The sequence below is a fragment of the Falco punctatus genome, assembly GCF_963210335.1.
Source record: "Falco punctatus genome assembly, chromosome: 18".
Lineage (NCBI taxonomy): Eukaryota > Metazoa > Chordata > Aves > Falconiformes > Falconidae > Falco > Falco punctatus.
In genome coordinates, this window is record NC_137598.1 from 402260 (window position 1) to 420759 (window position 18500).

At 68.0% G+C, this 18500-nt stretch overlaps 3 protein-coding genes across 10 annotated transcripts; all 3 read left to right on the forward strand.

Annotated features, from left to right (window-relative positions):
- Positions 1-378: 378 nt before the first annotated feature.
- Positions 379-2638, forward strand: S100A10 (S100 calcium binding protein A10). Its single transcript, XM_080368551.1, has 3 exons — positions 379-552; positions 1728-1867; positions 2285-2638. Exons 2-3 carry the CDS (start codon positions 1736-1738, stop codon positions 2444-2446), a joined length of 294 nt encoding a protein of 97 aa, XP_080224677.1. The 5' UTR covers positions 379-552; positions 1728-1735; the 3' UTR covers positions 2447-2638.
- Positions 2639-4026: 1388 nt separating this feature from the next.
- RORC (RAR related orphan receptor C) lies at positions 4027-13699 on the forward strand. 8 transcript variants are annotated; one of them, XM_080368064.1, is made up of 10 exons: positions 4027-5028; positions 9779-9864; positions 10151-10297; positions 10584-10958; positions 11124-11245; positions 11364-11496; positions 11932-12102; positions 12174-12284; positions 12836-12945; positions 13089-13699. In XM_080368064.1, the coding sequence occupies exons 1-10, from the start codon at positions 4688-4690 to the stop codon at positions 13245-13247; spliced, it is 1755 nt and encodes a 584-aa protein (XP_080224190.1). In that variant the 5' UTR covers positions 4027-4687; the 3' UTR covers positions 13248-13699. The 8 variants fall into 8 exon arrangements, with proteins under 8 accessions (XP_080224190.1, XP_080224186.1, XP_080224189.1 ...); XM_080368065.1 differs by having other exon boundaries at positions 4030-5028; positions 11995-12102; XM_080368067.1 differs by lacking the exon at positions 4027-5028 and adding an exon at positions 8265-9657 and having other exon boundaries at positions 10156-10297; positions 11995-12102.
- A 122-nt stretch (positions 13700-13821) lies between these two features.
- Positions 13822-18331, forward strand: TDRKH (tudor and KH domain containing). The gene is made up of 13 exons (XM_080368076.1): positions 13822-14159; positions 14456-14591; positions 14884-14990; positions 15103-15292; positions 15497-15636; positions 15708-15993; positions 16348-16514; positions 16610-16782; positions 17028-17092; positions 17178-17329; positions 17452-17571; positions 17693-17789; positions 18021-18331. The coding sequence occupies exons 2-13, from the start codon at positions 14468-14470 to the stop codon at positions 18074-18076; spliced, it is 1677 nt and encodes a 558-aa protein (XP_080224202.1). The 5' UTR covers positions 13822-14159; positions 14456-14467; the 3' UTR covers positions 18077-18331.
- Positions 18332-18500: the final 169 nt, after the last annotated feature.

The window sequence follows — 18500 nt, forward strand, 5'->3', positions numbered from 1 at the left end:
GGTTGGAGGGGCTGAGGGCGTCCCCTGGGGACGGGGAGGGGGGTCCGGGGGGGTCCCTCCCCAGGAAGAGGCACCCGGTGGAGGACCCCATGGGTGGTGGGGGTCCCCGCCGCCCTCCTTCTCTGCACCGCTTTGGAGTAGGGGACTGGGGCGGGGGGGGCCCGGTCGCGGCACCCAATTAGTCTGTAATTAGGCGGCACGCGCCGAGCTGGCGGCAGGGTGGAGTGCGGGGGAGGGGGAGGCGCGGGGATCCGAGGGGATCCCGGGGAGGATCCCGTAGGTGAGAATGGGGGTCCCGGTGGGACAGGACGGGGGTCCGGGGTGTCACGGGGGGGCAGGGCGGGATCCCGGGTGGTCCGGGCGGGGGTCCGGGGGGGCAGGGCGGGACAGCCGGCGGAGGGAAGGGGTTAACGCGGCCGGGCGGGAGCGGGTGAGTCAGCGGGGCCGCCCCGGCCCCCCCGAGCCCCCCCGGCCCGCCCCCGCCGTGCCTATCCCGGGCGGCGCCGCGCCCCGCCACTGCCCGCCCCGCCGCTGCCCGCTGCGCACCGCGCCGTGAGTACCCCGGGCTGCCCCCCCCACCCCCCGGGGCATCCCCCGGGCTGCCAGCCCCCCCGGGGATCCCCCGTCCTGACCCCCCCGGGGACCCCCAGGCTGCCCCGCTCCCCCCCGAGACACCACCCTGCAGGGTGTCCCGCACCCGTTTTTGTGGGGGGCTCATCCTGCACTCCTCATTTAGAGGGGGGCTCCCCCAGGCATCCCCCCTGCGTGGGGGACCCCGCTCCTGCCCCTCCCGTTAGGGGTACACCCCTCCTGCCCCCCCGGGGGGGAGCCCAGCCCTGCACCGCCAGGGAGGGGGCCCCGGGGCCATGTCCCTGTCATGGGGGCCCCTGTCCCCTCCCCACGTCCTGCTCCCCCCTCCTTAGCACCCCTGGAAGGTTGGGGGGATATGTGTCTCCCCCAGAGATGCTCCTGCGCCTTGGGGGGGCGCATCCTGCCGGGAGGGGGAGGGGCAAAGTGCAGGCCGGGGTGCTGGGGCAGGGCTGCTGGTCATCCCGGTGCTGAATAGGAGGAGGGGGCAGCTCTGTCACCCCCCTCGGGGTCCCCCCAGGTTTTGGGAGGCGAAGCCACAGGCTGAGCCAGTTCCTGTTTCGGTGGCGAGTGGCTGCGCCAGGGTGTGGCACCGCCCCCCCCCCCCCCAACTCCCCCCAACCTCCCCCCCAAAACCCCCCAACCAGAGCCCTTGGGGGAAACATCGAGGGGAGGGGGGGCAGGCATGTCCCCACGCTGCCATCACCCTCCATCATTGCAAGGCCCCAGCACCCCTCCCTCCAGCAATTGGGGGGGGGGGTAACCCCTGGTGGGGGGGAGCCTGCTATGGGGCTGCCCCCCCTGTGACCCCACACACACACACGGAAACTGAGGCAGGGCGTGCTCCGCCGCGGGTGGGGACCGGGGGCTTTGCGCAATGCCCCCCATGACTCACTGGGGTTCCCTAGGGCACCCCATAGCCGGGGGGGGGGCGACACACACGGGACACGCCTGCAGGACGTGTGTGTGTGTGTGTGTGTGTGTGTGTGTGTGTGTGTGTGTGTGTGTCCCAGCCCCACCCGCGGCCGCAGCTGGAGCTGAGTCATTCCTGGTGGCTGGAAAACTGCTCACACATGGGCTGAGCGGTGCCAGCCTCAGCCCGCGGGCACGGCGGGCCTGAGCTGTGTGTGCCCCCGCAGCCCCCACCATGCCGTCCCAGATGGAGCACGCCATGGAGACCCTCATGTTCACCTTCCACAAGTACGCGGGTGACAAGAACCACCTGGGCAAGGAGGACCTGCGGGCGCTGATGGAGAAGGAGTTCCCCGGCTTCCTGGAGGTGAGGTGGGATCGGGTCTCGGGCCCCCCGGCGCCCTGGGATTGGGCACTATAGCACCGGGAATTGGGCCCCCCAGCACCCCAGGATCGGGCCCCACAGCACTGAGTGTGACACCCCACAGCACTCCAGGATCACGCCCTATAGCGCCCTGGGGTCACACCCCACAGCACCCCAGGATCGGGCCCTATACACCCCAGGGTCACAGCCCGCATCACCCCAGGGTCACACCCTATAGAACCACGGGACTGGGCCCCCCAGCACCCTGGGATCACACCCCATAGCGCCCCAGCATCGCGCGCTATAGCACCCCAGGACTGGGAGCACGCACTATAGCACCCCGGGATCGGGCTCCCCAGCACCCCGGGGTCACCCCTAGCCCCCCTGGTGCGGGGTGCTGAGGCGGGGGCTGTGCCGCAGAACCAGCAGGACCCGATGGCCCTGGACAAGATCATGAAGGACCTGGACCAGTGCCGGGACGGCAAGGTGGGCTTCCAGGGCTTCTTCTCGCTGGTGGCCGGGCTCACCATCGCCTGCAACGACTACTTCGTCCTGCACATGAAGCAGAAGGGCAGGAAGTGAGAGCAGCACCCGTGGGTGCTGGCCCCCCCCCCCCGCGGGTGCTGCTCCCCCACCCGTGGGTGCTGCTGCCTCCCTATGGGTGCTGCTCCCACCCGTGGGTGCTACCCCTGCCCTGGGTGCTGCTCTGACACCCATGGGCGCTGCCCTGCCACTCCCTGCTGCCCCCCACCCCAATAAAGGTGTTTTGTATTACGCTGGAGCTGTCTCGTTCCTGGGGGTCCCCAGCCCCCTGCGGTTACTCCAAGGTTCCTGTCACCCTGGGGTTCCCAGCCCCACCATGGTCACCTTGGGGTCACCCCAGGGTCCCCAGCCCCCTGGGGTCCCCAGCCCCCTGCCCACCCGAGCCCTGCCCATGGGGTGATCCCAGCCCCCTCAAGCTGCCTAACGCTGCAGCTGGTGGGTGAGGTGGGTCCCCCAGCTTACGGGGGTGTAGGGGGGTGTAGGGGTGGGTAGGGCCATAGGGGGGCTGGGGGCATCCAGAGCTGCTGTGGGGGCTGTATAGGGAGGGCACTGGGCTCCTATAGGGGCCGCCCAGGGCTGTAGAGGGGCCTGCAGCAGCCCCCGGGGGGGTATAGGAGTCTGTACAGAGGTCTATAGGGTATGTTGGGGTATAGGGCTGTACAGAGGTCTATAGGGTGTGGAGGCCCATAGGGCCCCTGCAGGGGTGTACGTTGATGTATAGGTGATCTGCGACTGCCGCAAGGAGCCGTACGGGGCCGGCGGGGTGGCATAAGGCCTGCAGAGGGCTGTATAGGCACGTGTAGGTGTCCTCGCAGGGCTATATAGCAGGGCTATATACGTACGTGTGAGGTGGCTATAGGGCCGCAGAGCTGCACGGGGATATCGGGGCTGTACGGGGCAGCATAGGGGTGTGTAGGGGCCATATGGGGGACCACAGGAGACATATGGGGGCCTATAGGGGCTGTATGGGGTGGCATAGGGGCATACAGGGCGTCTGTAGGGGCTGTGCAGGGCTGCATAGGGGCGTATAGATGCTGTACGGGGCTTTATAGAGCCGCGTGGGGGTCTGTAGGGGGGTATCCGTATCTATAGGGAGTCCATAGGGGCTGTGTAGGGGTGTGTGAAGCTGCCTATGGGTGTGTAGGGGCTATAGGGGGTAGCATCGACTCGCGGGGGTGGCCGGCGGGGCTGTATAGGGCCGCACGGGGCGGGGGTCCGCATGGCTGTAGGGGGTCCGTCGGGGCTGTAGGGGGTCCATAGGGGTCCGCGGAGGCCCCGCCCCGGCGGTGACGTGAGAGCGGCCGCGGTGGCCGCACTGCCCCCTGGCGGCGCCCGGGCCTCGCGGCAGCGGGGGGCGGGGGTTGTGGGGGTCGGGGGGCGCTCCTGGGCCGGGCGTCGGGAGCGGACTGACCTCTGGCCCCCCTGTCCTTGACCCTGCTGGGGTCCCAGGGTGGGGGCGCCAGGAGTGATGTCACTGTCCCACCCTCGGCTGGGAGTGACATCACTGCGGGGAGTGACGTCACTGCTGTGATGACGTCACTGTTGGAAGGGGAGTCACGGTTGGGGTGACGTCACTGCTGGGGTGACGTCACTGCCGGGGGTGATGTCACTGCTGGCTTCCAGCCTGGCGGCACTGACAAGGTGTGACATCACCGCCAGGGCCGGTGACAGCGTGTGACATCACTGCTCAGCAGCAGCGACCAGGTGTGACATCATCACTGACACCCCCCGCCCCCCCCCGAGAGTGGGTGTGATGTCACCTGTGACCGCAGTGACCGGGTGTCACATCATTACAACAGCGGGGCCGGGGTGGGGCCGGGCGCCCCCTTGGGGGCAGCTGGGGGCCGGGGGCAAGGGACACTGGGGGGGGGGACGGGACACACTGGACACGGGGGGGGTCACAAGGGACACTGGGGGCGCGGGGCCGGGCAGGGGGACCCGGGGACCCCTGCACCCGAGTGGCCACAGCGGGCGGCTCAGGTTTGCCCCTGGCCTGGCAGCGCCCAAACCCCCAATGGCACCTGGGGCGGGGGGACCACGGCTGTGCCCCACACCCGGGCACCTCGGGGTCCTGCGGTTGTGCCCAAAGGTGGGCACACTGGGGTCCCACGGGGTCCCACGGCTGCACTCAGAGGTGGACGTGTCGGTGTGACACTGCTGCGCCCCAAAGGTGGGCACACCAGGGTGCTGGGGGGTCCCACAGCTGTGCCCAAAGGTGGGCACATCAGGGTGCTGGGGGGTCCCACAGCAGCACCCCACGCCCGGGCACGTCGGGGTCCCATGGCTGCACCCCACAGCTGGGAATGTCAGGGTCCTGCAGGGCCTGGGGGTACTGGAGCCACCTTGGGGGTTGGGGACGAGGGTGACAGTGCCCGCCCAGACCCCCACTGCGCCTCACCAGGGTCAGGGGGTCGGGGGGGGCACCCCTGGGCACCCCACTCCTTGCGCTACCCCTCCGTGCCTCAGTTTCCCCCCCAGCTGCACCGTGGAAAGTTGGAAATTTCCAGTGCGTGGGGCCGGGGGGGCAGGATGCCGGGGGGGGGGGGCAGGATGCCGGGGGGGCCCAGGCGCCCTTATAACGCTCGCCCGCGCCACCCGCGCCGCCGCCGCCGCCATGCGAGGTAGGGCCCGGCACGGGGGCTCATGGGGGGCACGTACGTGTGCAAGGGGGGGAGCTGGCGGGGGGCTGCCTGGGATGGCCAGGGCAGTGGGGGCTGCGCGTGGCAGAGGGTGGGAGGGGGCACGTGTGTGCAAGGGTGGGAGCTGGCGGGAGTGCCCGTGTGCTATGCACACACGTGTGGGAGCGTGCAAGAGTGTAAGAGCATGTGAGAGCAGATGTGTGCACACGTGGGAGTGGGTATGCGTGCAGCTGGGAACATGCTGGGGTGTGCATGCGTGTGTGCAAGGCCAAGGAAGTGTGCTGGGGTGTGCACACGTGTGTGCAAGGTCATGGGAGTGCGCTGGGGTGTGCACCCGTGTGTGCAAGGCCATGGGAGCACACGAGTGTGCATGTGCAGTCAGTGGAAGCTCGTGAGAGCAGACGCATGTGCGTGCAGGCGTGTAGGAGCCTGTAGGAGTGTGTGTGCATGTGCAAGGGTGAGGTGGTGTGTGGAGCAGGCGTGCAAGCAGGGGGAGCAGGCAGGAGTGTGTGTGCAAGGGCAGGGGTGCTCAGGAGGATCCATGCGTGTGTGCAAGCAGGGGGTGCATGTGTGTGTGCGAGGATGTGGGGGGACAGGGCTGTGTGTGTGGGCCCGGGTGCACATGCAAGCAGGTGGATGTGTAAAGGTGTGGGAGCACACAGGTGTGCATGTGTGTGTGCACATGTGTGGGCATGGCTGGGTGCATGTGCATGTGTGTGTGAGCATGTTGGTCCGTGTGTGTGCATGTGTGTGGGTGCCAAGGCAGGGTGCAGGCAGGCGCGTGTGCAACTGTACCTGTGCACACCCGTGAGAGCACACACAGGTATGTGGACACGTGTGTGACTGCACACGAGAGTGCCCACACGTGTGTGTGTGTGAGAGAGAGAGAGAGCACTGGGAGCTGCTGGGGCACAGGGGCTGCGTGTGTCAGCATGGTGCATCACACATGTTGTACAGCTCACACAGGTGTGTTGGCACATGTTCCAGCACAGCCACACATGTTGTGGTGTGTGCAGGCATGTTTTGGGGTACATGTGTAATGACGGCTCTGTAACTGCATCTGCACAATCTACGGGGTCTGTGCATGCATGTCACGGTGGGTTGCTATGTATGCACACATGTTACAGCATGTTGCTGCATGTATATGTGTGTTATGGTCTGTAGCAGCACATGCACACATGTTATGGTGTGTGTGCCCATGTCACAGGGTGGTGCAGCATGTGCAGGTGTTGTACACGGCTCCAGGTGGCTGTGCTTGCAGTGTGATGTGCCCGCATGTTGCAGGGCATGCATACATGTCATTGCATGTTGCTGTGTGTCTCGGCAGTGCCGCAGTGCTGGGCAGCCCCGTTTCCCACCCCCGTGCCTGCACCTGTGGCTGCAAGCGCCCGTGGCAGGGGGTGCGGGTGCCCCCCAGCACCCATGGGTGCCCCCGCGCACCTGCGGGCTGGGTGCTGGCGCTCAGATGTGGTGGGGGCTGGCAGCTGCGCAGGGCTGGCGCAGGTGACACTGATGGGGACACAGACGGGGACACAGACAGGGACACACAGGTGGCCCCACTCCAGTGCCGCCCCCTCCCCCTTCCCCGCAACCCCCCCACTTTGGCACTGGGGAAACGGAGACAGGGGTGCCAGCACCCTTGGGTGCTGTGGCTGGGGTCCCCTCCTTCCCCTCTCCGTCATGGCATGTTGGCCTGTGCCGTGACGTGTCAGCCCATGGCGTGGCATGTTTTGCCATGACACTGTGCCAGGAGGGTTGGGAGTGCCGGGCTGTGCCCCCACCCTGGGGACGGTGGGTGCCGATGGGTGCCAGGAGATCCCTGTGGGTTCGGGGGGGGCTGAGGGTGCCAGTGGGTGTCCCCGGGGCTGGTGCCCATGGGGCTGGTGGGGGCCCATGGGTGCCCTGGGGCTGGTGGGTCCCTGTGGGGTGCTGGGGGGGCTGGTGGGTGCCTCCAGGTCCCTGTGGGGCTGGCGGCTACTGGTGGGCGCTGGTGCAGCTGGTGCTTGCTGAGGGATGCTGGTGGAGATGATGGGTGCTGGTGGGTACTGGTGGAGCTGGTGTGTGCTGAGGGATGCTGGTGGGTGCTGAGGGATGCTGGTGGAGATGATGGGTGCTGATGGGAATGATGGGTGCTGGTGGGTACTGGTGGAGCTGGTGTGCGCTGAGGGATGCTGGTGGGTGCTGAGGGATGCTGGTGGAGATGCTGGGTGCTGATGGGAATGATGGGTGCTGGTGGGTACTGGTGGAGCTGGTGCTTGCTGAGGGATGCTGGTGGGTGCTGAGGGATGCTGGTGGGCATGATGGGTGCTGGTGGGCATGATGGGTATCAGTGGGTGTCCCTGGGGCTTGTGGGGCAGGTGGGTGCTGGTGGGTGCTCTTGGTGCTGGTGAGTGCTGATGGGGATGATGGGTGCTGGTGGGTGCTAGTGGGGATGATGGGTGCCGGTGGGTGCTAGTGGGGTGCTGGTGGGGATGATGGGTGCTGCTGGGTGCTAGTGGGGATGACGGGTGCTGCTGGGTGCTGCTGGGTGCTAGTGGGCTGCTGGTGGGGATGATGAGTGCTGGTGGGTGCTCCTGGTGCTGGTGGGTGCTGGTGGATGTTGGTGGAGATGACAGGTACTGGTGGGTACCCATAGCGCTGGTGGTGCTGGCGGGTGCCGGTGCCGTGGGAGCGGCGGGTGCCGGCGGGGAGGCGTGGGGCCAGGCAAGACCTCGGCGACCTCTTGCCACCGGTTCCCGGCAGGAGCAGCACCAGCACCGAAACCGGCGCTTCCTGGCAGCCGCCGGCGGCGGCACCGTTGACTAATGTGGGTGCCGGGGCCGGGGGTGACTCAAAGCGCCGAATTCCCGGCCCCCCCCCCCCCCCCCCCGGCCGCCACTGCGGGGGTCCCCGGTGCCCGGCCACCGGATGCGCGGGCGGCCGCCGGGCCCCACAACTGGGGCGGGTGGAAAAAGCCGACAAAGCGAATTTGGCCCCGGGAGGAAGAGGTGTGCGGGCGTGGGCACGCGTGTGCACGCGTGTGCACAATTGATGCAGCAGCTGTGGGCAGGCGGGCGAGGGTGCGAGGCCACGCGGGAGCTCAGGCAGACATGCACCAGCTCGTGCGAGACCCTTGAGCGTGCGTGAGCAGGCGCAGGTGTGCACTAGCGTGTGCAAGCTCACAAGGGTGTGCACTAGCGATTGTGACCGTGTGCAAGAAGGTGTGAATGTGCGCAAGCATGGGCAAGCACGAGCGTTCACAGCTTTGCACAACACTTTGCAAATGTGCACAAGCACAGGCAGGTGTGCCCAAATGTGCGGCTGGGTGTGTGTGCGTGTACCCACACGTGCCCAAGCATGCCCAAGTGTGCAACCAGCCCCCCAGGCATCCCTGTGCTTGAATGACCACATGCGCATGTGCACAAGCGTGCCCACACATGGGTGTGAGTGTGCAAGCGCTTCCAAGCAGGCAGGAGCTGGCTCAGGTGCATCTGAGTGTGCACAAGCACATGGAACAGTGCACGGATGTGCATGTGTGTGCACAGGGTGGGGGGTGACAAGTGGGGGGGTGGGAGGTGTCTCTGGGGGGCTGTGGGGCAGCTCCGGGGCTGGGGTCACCCTGGCTGTAGTGTCCCCCCCACACCATCCCCCTGCTCTGGTGTCCCCCCAGCTCCGGTGTCCCCCCAGCTCCGGTGTCCCCCCAGCTCCGGTGTCTCCCCCTGGCTCTGGTGTCCCCCTGTGCTCAGCCATTCCCCACCCCTGGCGTCCCCCACTCTCACCGCTCTGGTGCTCCCATCCCTGTGACTGCACCCCACGGTCCCTGGCCCACCCAGGGTGCAGCAGTGCTGTGCTGGTGCCATGCCGGGCTGTACTGGTGCCATGCCGGGCTGTACCGATGCCATGTCAGGCTGTACTGGTGTCATGCCAGGACCACGCCGGTGCCAAGCTGGGCTGCACCAGTGCCATGCTGAACTGTACTGGTGCTGTGCCAGGCTGCACCAGTGCCATGCTGTGCTGCACCAGTGCTGTGCTGGGCTGCACTGGTGTCATGCCAGGGCCACGCGGGTGCTGTGCTGGGCTGCACTGGTGTTATGCCAGGGCCATGCTGGTGCCATGCCGGGCTGTGCCAGTGCTGTGCTGGGCTGTACTGGTGCTGAGTCAGGCTGCACCAGTCCCATGCTGGGCTGCACTGGTGTCATGCCAGAGCCATGCCGGTGCCGTGCCGGGCTGTGCTGGTGCCATGCTGGTCTGCACCGGTGTCATGCCAGGGCCATGCCGGTGCCATGCTGGGCTGTGCCGGTGCAGCGGGCGCCTTCCTGCAAGGTGGGGCCGTGTCCCAGTTGTGGCTTTGCCGGTGCTCGCTGCCGCTGTGGTTTCGGCAGCCCCGGTGCCTGGTGGGGCCCAACCCACGCGGCGGCTACGGGGGGACACCCGGGGGGCACCCACGGCTCCTGGGGGGCACCCAGCCCTGTGGGGACGTTGGAGCCCATGGGGTGCCACGGGGGCCCACGAGGGACATGTAAATCCATAGGGACCGGGTGAGCCCCTGGGGGCACACGAGCCCCTGGGTGACGTGTGGGTCCATGGGGGACACCGGTGCCTGCAGGGGACACAGGAGCTCGTGGGGTCCTGGTGAGAGTGTGGGTGGCACACGCCGTCCCGCGGGGCTCATGGGGTGAAGTGGGAGCCCAGTGGGGACTGTGAGCCCCCACTGAACCCCAGGTGGGTGCCCAAGCCGCCCCTCCCCCCGCAGCCCACATCGAGGTGATCCCCTGCAAGATCTGCGGGGACAAATCCTCGGGGATCCACTACGGCGTCATCACCTGCGAGGGCTGCAAGGTGGGCGGCAGCACAGGGGGTCCAGTGGGTGCCGATGGGTGCTGGGGAGCGCCAGGGGGGCACTGGTGGGTGCTGGGGGGGACACTGGTGGGTGCTGGGGAGCGCCAGGGGGTGCTGATGGGTGCTGGTGGGTGCCGGTGGGTACCAAGGGGTGCTCGTGGGCACTGGTGGGTGCTGGTGGGTACCAAGGGGTGCCGGTGGGTTCGGGTGGGTGCCAGGGAGCACCGGGGGGTGCTGGGGGGTTCCGGTGAGTGCCAGGGAGCGCCGGCATGGCGGTGACCCCCAGCGCAGGGATTTTTCCGGCGCAGCCAGCAGAGCAGCCTGAGCTACGCTTGCAGCCGCCAGCAGAACTGCCCCATCGACCGGGCCAGCCGCAACCGCTGCCAGCACTGCCGCCTGCAGAAGTGCCTGCGCCTCGGCATGTCCCGCGACGGTGGGTGCCCACCGCCCGCAGCCCCCTCCCCACACAGGGTGCACCCCAGCACAGCCCCGCTCCCACCCGTGGGGGCTGTGGCTGCCACGCCAGGGGACACACAGGGAGCAGGGGGGGGGTCTCGGGGGGCCACGGTGTCCCCGGGAGGGGCTGTGGGGGGCTGCCGCGGTGGGCTCAGGGGGCAGAAAGCCCCATGGCCGCAGCTATGTGGGTGGTGGGGAGCCGGACTGGTGCTAGCACGTGTGGCATGTGTGTGGCACGTGTGTCCCGCCGTCTCGCCCCGCAGCCGTCAAGTTCGGCCGCATGTCCAAGAAGCAGCGGGAGCGGCTGCACGCCGAGGTTCAGCAGCAGCTGGAGCAGCGGCAGCAGGAGCGGGCGGCTGAGGGGGCGGCTGCCAGCCCCCCAGAGGTGATGGGGCGCCGGGGCCACCCGCTGACCCCTGCCGGCACCCCAGGGTGCCCCGGCACCCGTCACGGTGCCACGGATGGCCGGGCTGGTCCCATGGTGGAGGCAGAGCTGGGGCGGCCAGAGGGGACCGAGCAGAGCCCGGACAAGGACAGGGATGGGGAGGGGGACAGGGACGGGGACGACCCTGACTTCTACCCCCACCCCGATGTCAGCAGCCTCCTGGAGTCACCCACATCCTCCGGCCTGGAGATCGGTGAGTCACTGGGTGCCATGTGTGGGGTCTGGGTCTGTCACCCACGGGTGCTCAGTGGTGGGACCTGGCTCCATCGCCCATGGGTGCTGGATGGCGGTGGGACCTTGCCCATGGGGGATGCGGGAGGGGTTGCCTGCCCCATCCCCAAGCCCCTGTCCCCTGCAGAGCACCTCACCCAGAATGTCCTCAAGTCATACCGGGAGACGTGCCAGCTCCGTGCCGAGGACCTGCAGCTCCGGCGCTGGGACACCTTCTCCCGTGAGGAGGTCTGGGCCTACCAGAAGAAGGTGAGGCCACCGGGGAGAGGACAGGGGTGTCCCCAGGGCACCCCAACAATGCTGGGGGTTCCGATGCGGAGCCATGGGGACCTTCTGGGGGTGGCGGGGGTGACGGCCGGTCCCACAGTCGATGGAGGAGATGTGGCAGTGCTGTGCCGGGCGCATCACCGAGGCCATCCAGTACGTGGTGGAGTTCGCCAAACGCCTGCGTGGCTTCATGGACCTCTGCCAGAACGACCAGATCGTCCTCCTCAAAGCGGGTACGGGGCCACCACGTCCCCTGTCCCCAGCCGCAGGGCCACCATGCCCCCCTTGTCCTCTGCCCTGGGCTCCTCTCATTCCTTTGTCCTCCTCCCCAGGGCCACCATGTCCCCTTGTCCTCAGCCCTGGGGCCACCATGTCCCCCTGTCCCCAGACTTCGGCTCATCTTGTCCCCTGTTCCCAGCCCTGGGTCCACTGTGTCCCCTTGTCCCCAGCCCCAGGGCCACCACGTCCCCAGCCCCACAGTCCCTGCTGCCCCGTCTCCCCAGCCCCGGTGTATCCAGGCCATGGGACGCTCTGGTCCCATCAGGGAGGTGACAGTCCCACGGGTCCCACCTGGGAGATGACAGTCCCCAAGGGCCACCCCAACCCCACCGGGGAGGTGACAAACCCCGGGGCTGGTGCTGCGGGGGCACCGACCCAACCTACAGCAGTGGCACCGTGGGCCCCTACGTCCCCGGTGCCACCGTCCCCGTCCCGCTGCCGGGCGGTGGCAGGTGCCATGGAGGTGGTGCTGGTGCGCATGTGCCGAGCCTTCAACTCCGACAACCGGACTGTCTTCTTCGAGGGCAAGTACGCCAGCACCGAGCTCTTCCGATCCCTGGGTAGGGCTGGGGACGGGGGGGGACACACGGGGGGCGCAGGGGGGACACGTGGTGACGAGGACTCCCCCCAGGCTGCCACGAGCTCATCGGCTCCATCTTCGATTTCGCCCAGAGCCTCTGTGCTCTGCACGTCTCGGAGAGCGAGGTGGCCTTCTTCAGCGCCCTCGTCCTCATCAACGCCAGTGAGCCCCCCGCCCCCCCCACCCCCAGCGAGGGTCTGCCCAAACCCCTGGCGTTTCGTCCTAAAATGGGTGCTGGGGTGTCCTGAGCTGGCCTCTGCTGTCCCCCACCCTGTCCCCGTGGTGTCCCCACCCTGAGCCTCTCCTGCCCTGTTCCTGTCCCTGTCCCGGTGTGGTCCCCACCCTGCCCCCAGGCCAATCCCACCCCATCCCTGTCCTGTCTGTCTCCATCCTTGTCCATCCCCATCCCTGTCCCCGCGCCGATGCCCCCCCATCCCTGTCCACATCCCATCCCAGTCCTGCCTCTGTCCCCATTCCTGTCCCCATCCTTGTCCACCGCCATCCCTGTCCCCATGACAATCCCATCCCATCCCTGTCCCCGTCCCCATCTCCATCCCATCCCTGTCTTCGTTATATTCCGTCCCTGTCCTGTTGCTTCCCCATCCCTGTCCCCATGCCAGTGCTACCCCTGTCCCCAAGCCCAGCCCAGCCCCGTCCCCATGCCACCCCCATCTCCCCCGTCCCCACGTCACCCCCCCCGTCCCTGTCCCCAGGCCGCCCGTGGCTGCAGGAGCCGGCGAAGGTGGCGCGGCTGCAGGGACGCCTGGACGTCGCCTTCCGCCTGCTGCTGCGCCGCACACGCCGCGAGGGGCTGCTGGCCAGGGTGCGGCACGGGGGGCGCGGCGGGGGGTGGGGGTGGGGGGCACAGCGGGGGACAGGGTGGGTGGGTGCCTCGCGCGCGGCCCCCCACGTGTGCAGCACGTGGCATCGCGCAGCAGGCGTGTGACGGCCCGTGTCCCCGCGCAGCTGCCGCCGGCCGGGCGCCTGCGGGCGCTGTGCTCGCAGCACGTGGAGCAGCTCCAGGCCTTCCGCCGCCTGTGCCCCACCGCGCTGCACGTCGCCTTCCCGCCGCTCTACCGCGAGCTCTTCGCTGGCGAGGCCGAGACCCCCGGTGCTGCCCGCTGAGCCCCTGCCTGGGACCCCCGCACCGGGGTGCTGCCGCGGCCGGGCCGGCACCCGCACCCCGAGGGGCCCCGGCACCCGTGGGGATCCATCACCCGGTGACACCCCAACACCCAGTGATGGTCTGTCACCTGGCAAGATCTAGTCACCTGGTGATGCTCCGTCACCCATGGAGGATCCATCACCCGGTGGCACCCCATCATCCAGTGATGCTCCGTCACCCGGCTCTGTCCCCCTAGGAGGATCTGTTACCCAGTGGCCTTCATTGCACGGTGACACGCCATCCCCCGTGGGTGCCCCGTCACGCGGGGGCGCCCACCACCCCAGCCCGGGGCCCCGCCCCCAGCCCCAGCCCCCCCCGCGGCCCAGGCAGCCACGCGTGCGCCGCGCGACGGTGGGGCGGCGGGGGCGAGCGGCGGGACGGCTGTACCGAGGCGAATAAAGGCATTGCTGGGGACGGCGCGTCCGTGGGCTTCGTGCCGGGTGTCCCGGGGATTCCGGGCCCACGCGGGGCATTGTGCGGCGGGGCGGAGCCCCCCCGCCCGTCACTCACCGCTCGGGGCAGGCTCGAGCCCCTCCGCCGCTCGCTGACTGGCTGCAGCCGCCCGCCGCGCGGCGCGGATTAGTCTCTTTATTCCCAGGCCGGAGCTATGCCCCGCCCCCTCACCCCTCTCCTCCCGCCCCCTCCCGTGGGAGGCAGCCCGGCGATTGGCCACCGCCCGCGGGTGGTGATTGGTAGGGCGGGGAGGGGCGGCGCTACGATTGGAGCGCGGCGGGAGGGGCGGGGCCGGCGGCGCTGGGCGCGGGGGGCGGCGGGGCTGGGGGGAACCGGGGCGGCACCGAGACCGACACCGAGAGCCGGACCCGCCGGGCGCTGGGGCCCGGGGGCTGCGCCGCTGCGACCGGGCTTCCCAGGTAGCTTGAGGCTGCCCCGGGTAGGCGGTGCGACCGCGGGGGTCAGCGCCCACCCGCCGCCGCGGCTCCTGTCCCGGGGCGCCGGGAGCCGTGGCCTGTTCCGGCGGGGCCGGGGCTGAGCCTGGGCGCCTGCTCGGCGGCTGGCCGAGCCTCCTGCGGCGGCTGGGAGCCGGGCTGAGGCGGCGGAGGGTGCCTCGGGGCTGGGGGGCCGCGGCCTGCCCCCCCCCCCCCCCCCCCCCCCCCTCACGCAGGGGCCTGGTGGGGGGAGGCTCCCGGTGAAACCTCTCCGTCCTCAGGCCGCGGGGAAGATGGCGGCGGAGCGGGGCTACTGGAGCCACCTGACGACCCTGCAGAAGGTTGCGGTGGTCCTGGGGGTCCCGGCCGGTGCCACCGTCCTCTACATCCTGTACCGCCGGTACCGGGAGAGCCGTGGTGGGTACTGCAGCCCCCGTGCCCTTCGCGCCTCCTCACGCGTGGGCTTGAGTGTTCAGCCGCCTCCCACGCACCCACCCTCCCCTCGCCTTCCCCAGGCGCTCGGGAACACCCCTGGGATTTTCAGAGCTGCTGTGGGCCCCTTCCCTGGGGCCGGAGAGGCTGTTGGAGTAGCTTTATCCACTTTGAATTCCCCTTGTGCTGTATGTAGCCCCCCGAGGGTTTCGCTCGCCCTGCGCGGGTGGCTGGGGCTGCGGGGGGCCACTGCCATCGCTCCGCTGCTTTCCCTCAGAGGAGCGGCTGGTCTTCGTGGGAGATGAGCAGCTGGAAATCGAGATGCGAGTCCCCCGGGCGGCTGTGAAATCCATCATCGGCCGGAAGGGAGCCACCATCAAAAAGGTGAGTGATGCCAGAGGCCACCTGGCTTGTGGGGATGATGGGGAAAGGCCGAGTTTACTGGGAGCCCCAGTAAGTGGCAGCTGGGAGCTGTCCCCCTGCCCTGTTCCCGCAGCTGAGCCAAGAGACAGGGGCTTACATCGATGTGGAGGGAGAGGATGAGAATGAGGAGACGGCGCTGCTGATCTCGGGCTCCCCCAGCCAAGTCTGCCAGGCAAAAGCCGCCATCCACCAGATCGTGGCAGAGAGCACCCCGGTGTCGGAGCAGCTCTGCGTGCCCCAGAGAGCCGTTGGCAGGATTATCGGTACCTCTGCCCACCCTGGGGAGGCAGGGGTGGTGGGTGGTGTCACAGATTTACCCGGTCAGTGCCTGCGGTGGCAAATTGCTGTCCAAAGGCCCAATGGTGCGAGTGTGTCGGGGCAGGAAAGCTGCTCTGGTTCTGGGATGGAGGCTGGCTCCTGCTCTGAGTCTGCTCTGCCTCAGTTTCCCGGGGCTCTGTCTCCCACAGGCCGGGGTGGTGAGACTGTGCGGGGCATCTGCCACAGATCGGGTGCCAAGGTGCTCTGTGAACGTGAGGCCGACACCGGCCTGGCCCCAGTCAGGGTCATCCAGCTCTTGGGGACGCGGAAGGAGGTGGCAGCCGCCAAGGTGAGCGGGAGGCACAGGGACTGGGGGATGGCTCGGCCCCCGAGCCCAATGCTCTTCTCTTTCCCCGCAAGAAACTCATCATGGAGAAGCTGATGGAAGACAATGCTTTCCACAAGGAGCTGGCACAGTCGACAGTGATGCGGTGCCAGCGCAAGCAGCCCCTGGGCATCCGGCGGGAGCAGGAGCTGCTCCCACCCAGGGTGCCAGAGCACATGGAAGAGGATGAGGGCTTGTCCTGGGGTGAAACCTCCCTCCTGGGCCAGGCTCCCTTCGAGGAGGCAGAGAAGCTGAAGGATGAGAGCAAGGAGCTGCAGGAGCTGGTGGCAGGGCCTGACGCAGCAGTGCCAAAATTTGAGAGTAAGAGAAGTGTTTGTGTCGTCCCCTGGGTGCAACTGGAAAACTGCGCCGGGGAGCATATTTGCTCAGCCTGCAGGGCGTCGGGAACCACCTGAATGGTACTGGCTCACCCCGGGCTGCCTGTGGGTGTGTCCCCTGGCCTTGGTCCCTCTGTCCCTGCTCCGTGGCTGGAGCCGAGGCCGGCTTAGCTGCCTCCTGGGCTCTCACGGGGGTCATCTACCCTGTGAATGGTCCGAGATGCGTCTCTGCGGGTTGGTTTCTGCTCTCGACTTGTCTCGCATTCTCCCCATCTCTGTGGGAGACTGGGGGCCCCCACGGCTGCCCTGCCTGGCTCTCACCACCCCTCTCCCCTAGTTCCCAGCCCTGACTTCAGCTTCCACGCTGATGAATACCTGGAAGTTTATGTCTCGGCCGCTGAAAACCCCAACCACTTCTGGATCCAGATCATCGGCCACCGCAGCCTGCAGCTGGACAAGCTGACCACCGAGATGCGGCAGTACTACCAGAGCAGTGACCGTGTGGTGAGACCCCACGGGGCACCAGCCTCGTGTTCCCCCCACCCCCGGTGGGTTCCCGTTATCCCAGGGATGTCACCTGCCCTGTCCCCCCTCCCCAGGCAGAGCTCCCGGCTGTCCAAGCAGGGGACATTGTGGCTGCTCCCTACATGGATGGCAGAGACTGGTACCGGGCCCGCGTCCTGGGCATTCTGGAGAACGGCAACTTTGACCTTTACTATGTGGATTTTGGGGACAACGGGGAGGCCCCCTGTGAGGCGCTGCGAGCCCTGCGGTGAGCGTGGCTATTGCTGGGGGTTTCGGGGGGACAGTGGGGCTGTGGTTTAACATTTCCCAGGGAAGCTGGCAGCATGGCTGCGGTAGGGCTCACAGCTGTGGCACCAGAGGAATTCGGTGAGGCCCTTTGGTGTTTTGTGAAGTGGTTGTGGTGTAAAGCGCTGCGGAAAGCCCCGAGGAGCCGGGATTGCAGCTGAGGCGGGCTGGCGGCATGACATCATTGTGGTTTTCTCTCCCTGCCAGGAGCGACTTCCTGAGCCTTCCCTTCCAGGCCATCGAGTGCAGCCTGGCTGGGATCATGCCTGCTGGTGAGTCCGGGGAGGGGGTCCGCATTTGGCTGTGCCCCTTCCCCACGGCTGGCACCCAGCTCACCCAGTGGCCCGTCTCCTGCAGGAGATGGCTGGGCAGACGCAGCCCTGGATGAGTTCGACCGGCTCACCCACTGTGCCACGTGGAAACCTGTGGTGGCAAAGCTTTCCAGTTACGTCCAGTCTGGGCTCGGCACCTGGCCGAATGTCAGGCTCTACGCTGTCCACCATGGAGAGGTGAGCCTCTGTCGCTTTCCCTGCCTCCTTCAGAGGTGCCCCGGCCCCCTCCTTGGCGCTTCCCCACCTGTCCGGCTCTCCTGAGCTGCCGGCTTCTCCGGCCCCGTCTCGTTTCCATGCAGAACCTGGATGTGGGAGCAGAGCTGGTGCGGCTGGGCTATGCCGTCCCCTGTCCCCAGGAGGAAGAGGTGGCGGAGGACATCCCCTCACAGCCAGCACAGGAGGCTGCGGCCGAGACACCGGTGAGCAGACACGGGACCGGAGAGCATGGCTTGTTCTCCCACCCAGCTTCCCTGGAGGGAGCCAGCCCTGGATCCCCGAATGGTGCGCTGGGGACGGTTAATCCGGCTCTTCCCGGTACAGGACAGTGTCACCTGCATCTCCCTCGAAAGCCTCCTGTCGGAGTCCCGGAAAAGTCCTGGCGAGACGCCCCTGACCCTGTCCTGCGTCAGCCTTTCCAGTAAGCTTGGGCACGGACCCCTTGTGCCAGAGGAGATGCCGGGTGGGAATGCACCTGGTTACGCTGGTAACACCTGGTCCGGGGCCTCTGTGGGGTCTCGCACCCCTTTTGGCCCCCGTGGCGTGGAGCTGTCAGTTCCCTCTGGCACTGCACCGCTGCCCGGAGGCTGTGAGGCTCCCCGGGGTGGGATGGTGTCCCCCAAACCGGGCACTGACCCCCTGCTCCATGCAGACGGTGCCTCCGGCAGTGGCGAGAATAGCGGCGTGATGGAGAGGAGCTCCCGGTGACACCGGTGAGCACGATTGTCCTGGCAGAGACCCATGGGAGGGCAGAGTGGGAAGACAGGGGTCTCTGCTCGTGGACACGTGGCACGGCTGCTGCTACCGGTTGTATCTCTTCTCTCCGGGAGTTCCCGGTTGGCCGCGCTCCCGGTAGCTGGCTCCCTCTGGTTGCAGTTGGATTGTTTTCGCCCCAGCCCAGTTTCGTGGCGAGGGGCAGGAACCACGTTGGTGTCCCGGTTCAATAAAATGGAAGGTGTTGGAGCTCCCTGTCGGTTCCGTGCCCTGGTTTCCTGGGAGACCCCCGCCATGCTCCCCAGGGACACCCCCATCTCCGAGGGGCGTTACCCCTGTGTTCCCACGGGGAAGCAGTGGGGGCTGGCCAGTGAACTGGGACCAGCCGGGGGAGCGCTGGGACCGGGGGAAAACCCCA

Bases quoted from the DNA above. Each gene is read 5' to 3' on its own strand.
- S100A10 (XM_080368551.1), top strand. From the start codon at position 1,736: ATGCCGTCCCAGATGGAGCACGCCATGGAGACCCTCATGTTCACCTTC. The intron at 1,868-2,284 runs GTGAGGTGGGAT...GCTGTGCCGCAG, and splicing joins AGTTCCCCGGCTTCCTGGAG to AACCAGCAGGACCCGATGGC.
- RORC (XM_080368060.1), top strand. From the start codon at position 4,688: ATGGCTGCACCCCACAGCTGGGAATGTCAGGGTCCTGCAGGGCCTGGG. The intron at 10,959-11,123 runs GTGAGTCACTGG...TGTCCCCTGCAG, and splicing joins ATCCTCCGGCCTGGAGATCG to AGCACCTCACCCAGAATGTC. The intron at 12,285-12,835 runs GTGAGCCCCCCG...CCCTGTCCCCAG, and splicing joins CCTCGTCCTCATCAACGCCA to GCCGCCCGTGGCTGCAGGAG.
- TDRKH (XM_080368076.1), top strand. From the start codon at position 14,468: ATGGCGGCGGAGCGGGGCTACTGGAGCCACCTGACGACCCTGCAGAAG. The intron at 14,592-14,883 runs GTGGGTACTGCA...GCTTTCCCTCAG, and splicing joins CCGGTACCGGGAGAGCCGTG to AGGAGCGGCTGGTCTTCGTG. The intron at 17,790-18,020 runs GTAAGCTTGGGC...TGCTCCATGCAG, and splicing joins GTCCTGCGTCAGCCTTTCCA to ACGGTGCCTCCGGCAGTGGC.